Genomic DNA, 9,311 nt, shown 5'->3' with positions numbered 1-9,311 from the left:
TCTGTTGAAAAATAAAACAATTACGCATTAGGACCACTGAGTTTATTAACTCACTGTATAATTCTGATATTACAGATCCATACATAACACTCATATTCCAGGGAAAAAGATATTAAAAAATAAACATATTAATAAGAAAATGTTCCACTGTGGAGGGATTCACACAGTTGTAACTTGTTGATCACATAAGTCCATTGGCAGTCCTTAAAGGTCACAAGGAGAAGGTACGGAGGGACTGACAGTGAACAGGTTTCAGTGAGTCCCAGCCACAGAAGATCTTAGTTCAGTCTGGCTCCACTCAAACTGACTACAACCATAACAGACCCAAATGCCAAACCAGGCCAGGATTTGCACCAGCTCTTTCAAACCATCAGTCTACGGCCTTGCTTTACAGCATGGTATCCTCTTGAGTGATCAGTTTCTTCAGCTTCTTAAATTTATTTTTCCCTATTCTGTTCTTCTTTACGGGATTTTTATGCTTCTTTTTCATGCTCTTCTTTTCAAATCTGCTGCCATCTTTTTTCTCAACCCCTGGCTCGCTCTTGGTCACGCCACCCTCCTGGTTAACCTTCTCCTTTGTGACCTCGTCACCTTTCTTCACAACCTCTCTGTCGACCTTGGCTATTTTAGCTTTTTTGGGTCCACTCGCGTTGTCTTTCTTCTTCAGAGAGCCCAGTTTCTTTCCATCAGCTGGTTTCGCTGCCACGCCGTTAGCTTTGCCGTTAGCCTTGACATTAGCTTTGCCATTAGCTTTGCCTGGTTGGCCTTTACTTTGTGGGGGTTTCTGAGGCTTGGCTGACGGCTTGACTGACTTGGGCTTCCCCTTTTGAGGTTTGCTGGGCTTCTCTTTGTCGTCTTCCCCTGCAGAGCCCTCCTCAGCTGGCACAGACACCTCCTCCTCAGCAGGCTCAGCCTCTTCCTCTGATGGCGGAGAGGAATAATGTTTGAGATGCAGAGGGAAAAACAAACGTAGTAATCTCCTAATTACAAACTGAAATCTATATATAAAAAAAAAAAAATGGTAAAATGAAAAATATGGAAAAATTTTCATCTGAAGCCAATAAAGGTGCAGCCTCTTTAAAATGAAATGTGTATATTAGAGATGAATTGGCTTGAGCCAAAGTGGTCTCTCTATTACCTGTAGTGGCAGTTGGAATGGTGTTGGAGATCTTCTTGAACTTGGCCACGAAGAAGCCATCCATGTTGTGCAGGTGAGGGTAAAAGCGCCGTGTGAGGTTCAATGACTGGTGGAAGCGTCGCTCTTTAAATCTGAGGGGAATTTTTTTTTACATGTTTTTACCCACGAGTGAGAAGATCTCGCATGCTCCACCACATGAATATAAACCTTCAGCCGTGTAAATACTGAAACCGTGCCGCAGTTTTATACCTGGTGAAACCTTCTTTGCCGAAGTCCAGGCCGGTCTTTACCAGTCTCACGTGTCTCTTCTTCAGAGCGTAGTCCACCACCCACTCATTCTCCTCCACCTGCACCAGAAGCAACACACTAATTATCAAATTTTGCTTCCTAACTTTGTTGGACTTAAGATATGCCACGTTGTGGTTGAGGATTCTGATTTCAACTCCAACTGTCCAACGGCTTTACTGTTACATATAAAATAATACGATAAGGGTAAGAGTAAGTATAACAAAAGTCAAACATAACATCTCACCAAAAAATATAGGCCCCCCTTTTCCAAACCAAAGATTTTGTACACCCGTCTTTTAATGTACAGTAACCTTTCCTGTATAATGCTGGTGTTGTATAGTGTAGTAACATACATGCTATATATCTTTGTCAGTTTTGTTGGACTACCAATCAGCTTACATTTCAATAATGCTTTGCTGTGGTCATAGTATTCACAATGTGGGGATCATCATGACCCAATAACTTTAAATATCATTTGGATCCATGCTCTTGAGCTACACCTCAAGCCCACTTAGGAACCAATGGAGTTCTAGTTCCAGTTCCCGTCCGCATTGAACGCAGTGAATGTGGATGTCACCGAGTCAGACTAGCGAGGGCTGGTGCTGCGTACCGTGATGGAGCAGGTGCAGTAGACCAGGTAACCGCCCGTCTGAGATTCTGCGTTCACAGAGTCGATGGCAGACAGGAGGAGCTCCTTCTGCAGATGCGCAGAGCGCAGGATGTCTGCATCGTCCTGAGGGGGGAGAGAAGTCAGTCTTGTTAGTTTGTTTTTCAGTCATCTTGAAAATATTAATTTACATTTACATTTACATTTACATTTAGTCATTTAGCAGACGCTTTTATCCAAAGCGACTTACAATGTATACACATTTTACATTTACACTGATGGCACACTGCACATCAGGAGCAATTAGGGGTTCAGTGTCTTGCTCAAGGACGCTTCGACAGGGAATCGAACTAGCAACCTTCTGATTACTAGACGACTTCTCTACCTACTGTACCACTGTCTCCCCATATATCTCTATGTGCCCCTTTTGTGTATCTTGAAGTCAAAGTGCTCATAGAACCCCATGCAGTCTTCCTCTGATGGCTTACTAAAGGTTTCTCATTACCTTATTGGTCTTCACTGAAGGGTCTTTGGAGATGACCCCAGTACCAGCACACGGGGCGTCCAGCAACACCCTGTCAAATCCTCCCATTACCTGAGTAGACAGACAAACAAAAACTCTCAAAATGCAATAAAAATGACCAAAACGTGACAGGAAGGACTGAACCAACACTGACTTGTACTAAAAAAACTAAGATTTTCATTTTATTAATGGAGAGAGAGATGTAAGAGCATAGACATTGTCAGGAGACTGAATAACCAGACAATTACTCTGCTCTCGGAGTGCTGGCCCTTTGTCATTAGCGACTGACCTTAGGGAACTGCCTGCCATCGTAATTGCAGATGATGGCGTTTGTGACGCCCAGCCGGTGCATGTTTCCCACCACACTCTTCAATCGGCCTGCATTCGCATCATTAGCCACGATGATTCCTGTGTTTTTCATTAGCTGGGCTATAGGAGGGGGGGGGGGCATTCAATAATTACACCAGTACAGGGTTGTCAGAATAGGAATGCTACTCCTTTTAAAAACATTCACAGATCACAATGCACCAACACAACATCAGCTCCCTTCCATTAAATACACTGAATGTGATGTGCGATGTAATAACAACAAGTCATTGATTGGTGAGTGATTAACTCATCGTGAGTGACTGGCTGATGAATGGATGGTCTGACTGCTCACCCATATATGTGGTTTTGCCTCCAGGAGCAGCACTCATGTCGAGGATAGACTCCCCCTCCTGGGGAGAGAGTGCCATGACAGGTAGGAGAGAGGACGCTCCCTGAAGCATGTAATGCCCTGCCAGGTACTCAGGAGTTGCACCTGAGTAAATGAAAAAAATGTTAAAGCATTCTATAAATTACATTCTAAAGTCTCACAGCTTTTATAGACACGACTTTCTTTGATCATTTAATATAAATGCCAATGTGATAGTAATATTGCATGTTTAATCAGAAAGGAATTAAGATTTTTGGCATATCTTTTAGCCTAGAAAAAGTGTTAATTTACTTAAACTAAAGGATTGACAACTGATTGACATCAGAACTCACCAATGGGGACAGAGGAGTCGAAAATGACCAAGCCCACTTTTGACCATTTTCCCAGTGGGTCCAGATTCACCCCTCTGTTGATGAGAGCCTGCAGACAAAAACCAAAAGACCATGCAGCTGAGTTCAAGACTGCGTGAACTTCAAGCTCACATCATGCTGATATGCAGTTCCACACACGAGGCCACAGATGATGCCCATACCTGAGCCAAGTCCCTTCTCCTCGTCTTCAGTGTGTTGGTTCTAATGGTGACAGGTCGATGGATTTCGTTGGCCTCGAGGAAGTCAACCAGCTGTTCACAAAAATTGATTAGAATCAATCCAAGTCTTTTTGATTCTTAAACAATCTGTTACCACAGTTATTCACTCAAAATATTATTGAGATTATTATTAACCATAATTTATAATCCCTGATCATACTATTACCATTTCTTTCAGGTTAGGTAAACAAACACACACACACACACTTTCTTACTTCAGACAAGGGGAAGAGGTCCATGAGTTTGCCCATAAGGTAGTCATTATAGCTGTAGTATATGCAGAGGTCGGACTTCAGCAGGGTGAGGTATTCTGACCTCTCCTTCCCCTCCTCCCTCTTTTCGGCAAAGTGGGTGAGAACGTCGACATTATCCTTTATCCTCTGGTGTATGGTCTGCAGGTCTAAAGGAAGGATTCCTGAGAGGAGATACAGAATGAGCGTGTGAAATCGTTTCCTTGTGAGGAGGAATATGCAGACAAAAGGATTCATTACTAAAGCAGTTTTAAGAGTACATTGTGGAGCTTAAATTTAAATGTTTAAAAGTTTAGGGTGGTTTTGGATTTACCTTCTTTCTGTCTTTCCTCTGCTCCAGGTAGTATAAATTTGTCCATCTCATCCATGTTGATCTGTAATGCGTCATCGCCTTCCATCTCGCCTTCTTTTTGTTCATCAACCTCATCTTCATCATCGTCGTCATCATCATCATCATCGTCGTCTTCTTCATCATCACTCTCCTGCTCTAAAGCTTCTTTCAATGCCTTTTGTTTACGAGCAGCTTTCTCAATAGGAAGCAGCTTTAAAAAAAACGACAGAAAAAAAGACATTATTCTAACACCTGAAAACTGCACCTTCTAAAAATACTTTACCTAGCCAATATTACAATTTGACAGTCATTACAAAAATAGATGCTGCGAGAAAAATGTCTCTAGCCAGTTTCAAAATGCTCCTGGGTGTAGGTCTAGTGAAACGAACCAAGAAATGACCCAGACACAGCCTACAGTATCACAGCTAGGAGGAATTAATACACCTTTTATATGCATTCCTGCTCCTCAATCATTGAATGCATTCTCCTCTGGAGGCTAATTCAAATTGTATTTATTCCATTCACATAATGTCATCACCTTAGGGCCTGGTATCACAACAGAACTTAAAATGTCTAAACGACTCCAGCAAGACTCAAACCGTATATTTACCTCCTCCCCATCTTCCTCTTCACCACTTTCTGCCCCGTAATCATCCACCAGATCATCATCATCATCGTCGTCGTCATTTTCACCATCACCACTGCCATCTTCATTGTCTTCATCACCACCTTCTACCTTTTTCTTTCCTTTGTCCTCCTCATCCTCTTCTAGTTCCCATTCACTTTCACTGTCGTCTTCATCCTCCACCTGGTCAATTTTGCGTTTAAGCTTGGCTGGTGTCAGCCACTTACTGTTCGCATCCGTGAAACCTGTAGGCAGGAGGCAGAAAGATAACATCAACATATGGTACAGATTGACCCATGTGAACTTTTACATCACGTCTATGTGACCATGCACAGATAAATTAAACTAAGATTTAGTTCTGGTTTGATCATTTCTTCCAACCTTTTTTAGGCTTCTTTTCGGTAATGGCAGTCTTGGGTTCTTTGGCAGTCTTGGGTTCTTTGGCAGTCTGAGCTCTTTTTGCAGCTCTGAGGAAAGTTCACAATTATACTGTTAAACACAATGCATGGACATTGCAGAACATTAATGAGCAAGTTCAAGTGAAAAAAAAATGTTTAATGAAAAGAGTTTACAGTGATGCTGTTAATTGCATGGATTATAAAGTCTGCATAAATGTCATGAGTGTATGTGTACCAGGCCTTGTAGAATCTTACCGTTTTCTGCCTCGGCTAGACAACCTTTTAGATTCATCCTCTGCAAAAAGTAATTTAAAATAAGGAATTATTTCACTTTAAAGGAGAACACACTGGCTGATGCCATGCTCTGTCAGATCCTCCTACCGTCTGTTATAAACTTGGACAGCTCGGTCTCTGCTCCCTTCTGTTTCCTGGTCTTGCGTCCTGGTCCTCGCTTAACCTGATTAGTGGGGTCCAATTTCCTGCCCATGACTGACACCTACTTACAAACTGTCAACAAACATCAAAAACATGTCATCCATCAAAGTACATCAGGGATCCTAGATACTGAAATCAGATCACTACTGAGATCATGTTGCATTTATGCAGAACACATTCTAGGGTTAGTAGGTTTTTAACTTGATTCAGTCATCTAGATGATTATAATACGTCACTATTTCAAGCATGTTAACAATCAAGTAAAAATAACTTAAATTTAAATAAGGTAGACGTGTAACATCTTCAAAAGCTTTGAGTGCCCCTAGCATATAAATGCATCAAAAAGTGAAGCTCTGTCCACCCACTGTGTTCAACAAATGACAACAGACATATTAACATTTAAACCATTCGAAAAAGCCTAGTTGTATGACGTCCTGACCGAAAAGCAGAACTCTAAAAATGTAATAGTTAACTTGTTACCTTAGCTCGTTTCTTGGCTAACTAGCTAGCTGTGTGTTGCTTGCGTTGACAAGTTAGATCATGTTAAGAAGTGAAATCAGGATTTCAAACATGACATGTTACTTACGTGGTATGGACAGAAATGGTAATAATGTAAGTGTCTCTTCTAGAGTCACTTTTCAGTATCTAAACTCAGTAGTTCAGATTGCACGCCACATGTATTCAGCACGGTGTACACGAACACGCACTAGATTTTCTCAACACACGTTTTCCGGAAAACCTAAAGCGTTTCCGTCGCAGACCTTTTGCGCAGGCAACTTCCGGTCGGGGTTAGACATGCTGTGTTGCTATTGTGGGATGTGACAAGTTACCCTCAGGTAATTTAATTTCTTTTGACCGCATGCACAGACTTTCAACATGCAGCTATATTTCCACCTAAATCTAAAGCGTTGAAGTGGTTTTGATTTCAAATGTCTATAGACGCCAAGTGAGCAATCCATAAACAGTTGTGACGGTGGCATGGGAACCTTTGTTGCTAGCTGGCTAACTAAATATACGGTTAATTTCCTCTAGCAGAATATGGAAGACGAATGGGAAGAGGAGGAGCAGCTTGTTGTTGCTGAGCTATCCGGGATAATTAACTCGGAGTTTCTGACTAAATGCCGGGGCAAATGTAAGATTGTGGATGTCGACAGTGACCAGCCTATGATGCAGGTGGGAAGGTATGTTTTTGCTGGACAGTATGAAGACGCGTTGAGCACCTGTGTGATCCTGGAGGAACAACCGCAAGGAGATGCAGAAAACACTTCAAGTTTGGAACTAAAATACAAATGCCACACCATGAAGAAACTTATGATGCAAAGAACGTTCCTGACGGAGAGGAAAGAAGGAGAGCCCAGTTCTGGTGGCATAGAGATTCTGGCCCTGAGTGAAGGGAATCCGTGCAATAGAAACAGTAGCATTATCTGCAGTTTTAAACAGGACCCTGCAGCGCCAACCGAAACTGATGCCGATGCTTTAGTTGCCAGTTCGGATTCAGACGCCGAAGAGATGGAAGGGGAGCAGTCATCCATGGCGGACAATCCAGATAGCAATTGACAATCGACAACGGGGTGTTTGTGTCCACATGTCATGATTGTCTGGGACATGAACTTACTTACTGGGACAAGGCATACTACCTTTATCCAAACGAACTATCTCTCTTTTGTGTCTAATAATGTTAACAGTAGTTTCGCAGCAAATGACAATGAATGATATTTGTAATAAATTGGCTGGTTTAAAAAAACTGAAAGTTTATAAATAGTAGTCTGCACATCACACCAACATGAACGTTCCAGAATATCCGTTACCATGGGCATGAAAGAACCGTTACCCAAGCATTTGTGTTGTTTTTGTATAAATGTCTTCTCTGATTAACATTCTTGCGGTTTACCAGAATCGCTAGGCAGCAGGCCTGCATAAAGCCAGCTAAAACTACAACTGACCACTTGTGTTGATGAAAACGATTTAATATTTTGATATGGCTAATCCTGGTCGAATAACCGGTGAGAAAGGTGTTAAAGTTAACAAAAACAAAACACATTTGGAGTCTAAGGGAACTACAGCTAATACTACTGGAGGTAAGAAGCTGGATAATATGAAACCTCGATCTGGCAGACAAATGGGATATCGTGGTCTTGGAAAAGCAGGAGCAAAGCGGTTGGGTCAGATGTTGAGGAAAGCAATTCAACAGAGAGAAGGGTTCCAAGGAAACGGAGGGAAAGCCTTACCAAGTTAGTATAACGTTAGCGATAAGGTTATGAGGCAGTGAGTTTGCCACCCAACGTCAATGTGATCTATCGCAAGTGTGCGAATGTCACTTATGTAAGCATACCCATGTGTGAGGTTTGTTGGTAATACTGAGTAGTACATTTTGCAATACTGGGCTGGTGTAATTGAAAATTGATTACAATTTATATTTAAGTGTTGATGGCTATATTTGTTAATACAATAGTTTTTCTCCTTTAACAAGAGACCCCAGTTGGTCTGTTGAAACACCAGGCTGCTGCAATAGCTAAAGCCACCTCCAATGAGAAGATTAAGCTGGTCCCTCGGGTTTCTGAGCTCATCTTACAAGTAATAGCCCAGTGCAAAACCCAGGGTGGCATATCCATGGTTGAGCTCAAGAAGGCCCTGGCTGCTGGTGGTTATGATGTGAGCAAGAACAATTCCCAAGTGTATAAGGCAGTGAGGGGACTTGTGCGGACGGAAACACTGGTGCAGACCGCAGGCAAAGGAACCCTTGAGTCCTACAGGTTTAACACGCAGGTAACAGCTTTTAAAGTGCATTATCTGTTGTGTTGTTACAGTAAAGATTACGCATGCCACTTCACTTGAAAAGGAGATTTGCTCAAGCCAACAGTTTAACAAATTCAATAATATACACCTAATTATGAATTAACGTACTGTACATCTAACCTGGTGTAATGTATGGGTGTACAGAAATTAACAGATAAGAGAATGCGGACAAGGGCAGCAAGAAAGAAAGATGCCGGTAAAAGGCTGCAGGAGTGCGCAGTGGTTAAGCTTAGCGCCGCAACAGTGAAGGCTAAACCAACCAGCAGAGCTGTGCCAGGAAAAAAGCCTGCCAAACCAGTGAAGAAGGCTAAACCAAGAGCCAAAGCATCACCAGCAAGACAAGCTAAACCAACCAGCAGAGCAGTGCCAGGAAAAAAGCCTGCCAAACCAGTGAAGAAGGCTAAACCAAGAGCCAAAGCATCACCAGCAAAACAAGCTAAGAACAGCCAAAGGAAAAAGGATGCTAAAGGCAAAACAAAAGGGACCCAAAAGAAGAAGGGAGTGAAGATGGTCTACATTTATGCCAGATAAATAAGCAAAAACAGTGATATATAGTGTTGAGTAACAATGTGAAATATGCTTTGGTTTTGTGGTTTAGTTGTATACAATAAATTGTTTGACCAAAGCTTTTTG

The 9,311-nt window shown here is 42.0% G+C and overlaps 3 protein-coding genes across 5 annotated transcripts; 2 read left to right on the top strand and 1 right to left on the bottom strand.

Annotated features, from left to right (window-relative positions):
* Positions 1-27: 27 nt before the first annotated feature.
* Positions 28-6,617, bottom strand: nop2 (NOP2 nucleolar protein homolog (yeast)). Its single transcript, XM_012829167.3, has 16 exons — positions 6,469-6,617; positions 5,829-5,954; positions 5,703-5,742; positions 5,431-5,516; positions 5,035-5,294; positions 4,407-4,635; positions 4,058-4,257; positions 3,786-3,875; positions 3,586-3,673; positions 3,218-3,358; positions 2,846-2,985; positions 2,539-2,628; positions 2,037-2,159; positions 1,388-1,485; positions 1,139-1,269; positions 28-921 (listed from the first exon to the last, which is right to left on the bottom strand). The coding sequence occupies exons 2-16, from the start codon at positions 5,932-5,934 to the stop codon at positions 389-391; spliced, it is 2,355 nt and encodes a 784-aa protein (XP_012684621.2). The 5' UTR covers positions 5,935-5,954; positions 6,469-6,617; the 3' UTR covers positions 28-388.
* A 14-nt stretch (positions 6,618-6,631) lies between these two features.
* Positions 6,632-7,626, top strand: gtf3c6 (general transcription factor IIIC, polypeptide 6, alpha). Of its 2 annotated transcripts, none has more exons than XM_031577100.2 (2): positions 6,632-6,718; positions 6,915-7,626. In XM_031577100.2, exon 2 carries the CDS (start codon positions 6,921-6,923, stop codon positions 7,437-7,439), a length of 519 nt encoding a protein of 172 aa, XP_031432960.1. In that variant the 5' UTR covers positions 6,632-6,718; positions 6,915-6,920; the 3' UTR covers positions 7,440-7,626. The 2 variants fall into 2 exon arrangements, with proteins under 2 accessions (XP_031432960.1, XP_012684623.1); XM_012829169.3 differs by having other exon boundaries at positions 6,633-6,718; positions 6,918-7,626.
* An 86-nt stretch (positions 7,627-7,712) lies between these two features.
* On the top strand, positions 7,713-9,303 carry LOC105901688 (histone H1-like). 2 transcript variants are annotated; one of them, XM_031577097.2, is made up of 3 exons: positions 7,713-8,113; positions 8,353-8,648; positions 8,823-9,303. In XM_031577097.2, exons 1-3 carry the CDS (start codon positions 7,861-7,863, stop codon positions 9,207-9,209), a joined length of 936 nt encoding a protein of 311 aa, XP_031432957.1. In that variant the 5' UTR covers positions 7,713-7,860; the 3' UTR covers positions 9,210-9,303. The 2 variants fall into 2 exon arrangements, with proteins under 2 accessions (XP_031432957.1, XP_031432959.1); XM_031577099.2 differs by having other exon boundaries at positions 7,713-8,648.
* Positions 9,304-9,311: the final 8 nt, after the last annotated feature.

This window comes from Clupea harengus, chromosome 11 (assembly GCF_900700415.2).
Source record: "Clupea harengus chromosome 11, Ch_v2.0.2, whole genome shotgun sequence".
NCBI lineage: Eukaryota > Metazoa > Chordata > Actinopteri > Clupeiformes > Clupeidae > Clupea > Clupea harengus.
Note: the sequence above shows the minus strand (reverse complement) of the source record. Positions and strands in the feature narration are given on the sequence as shown.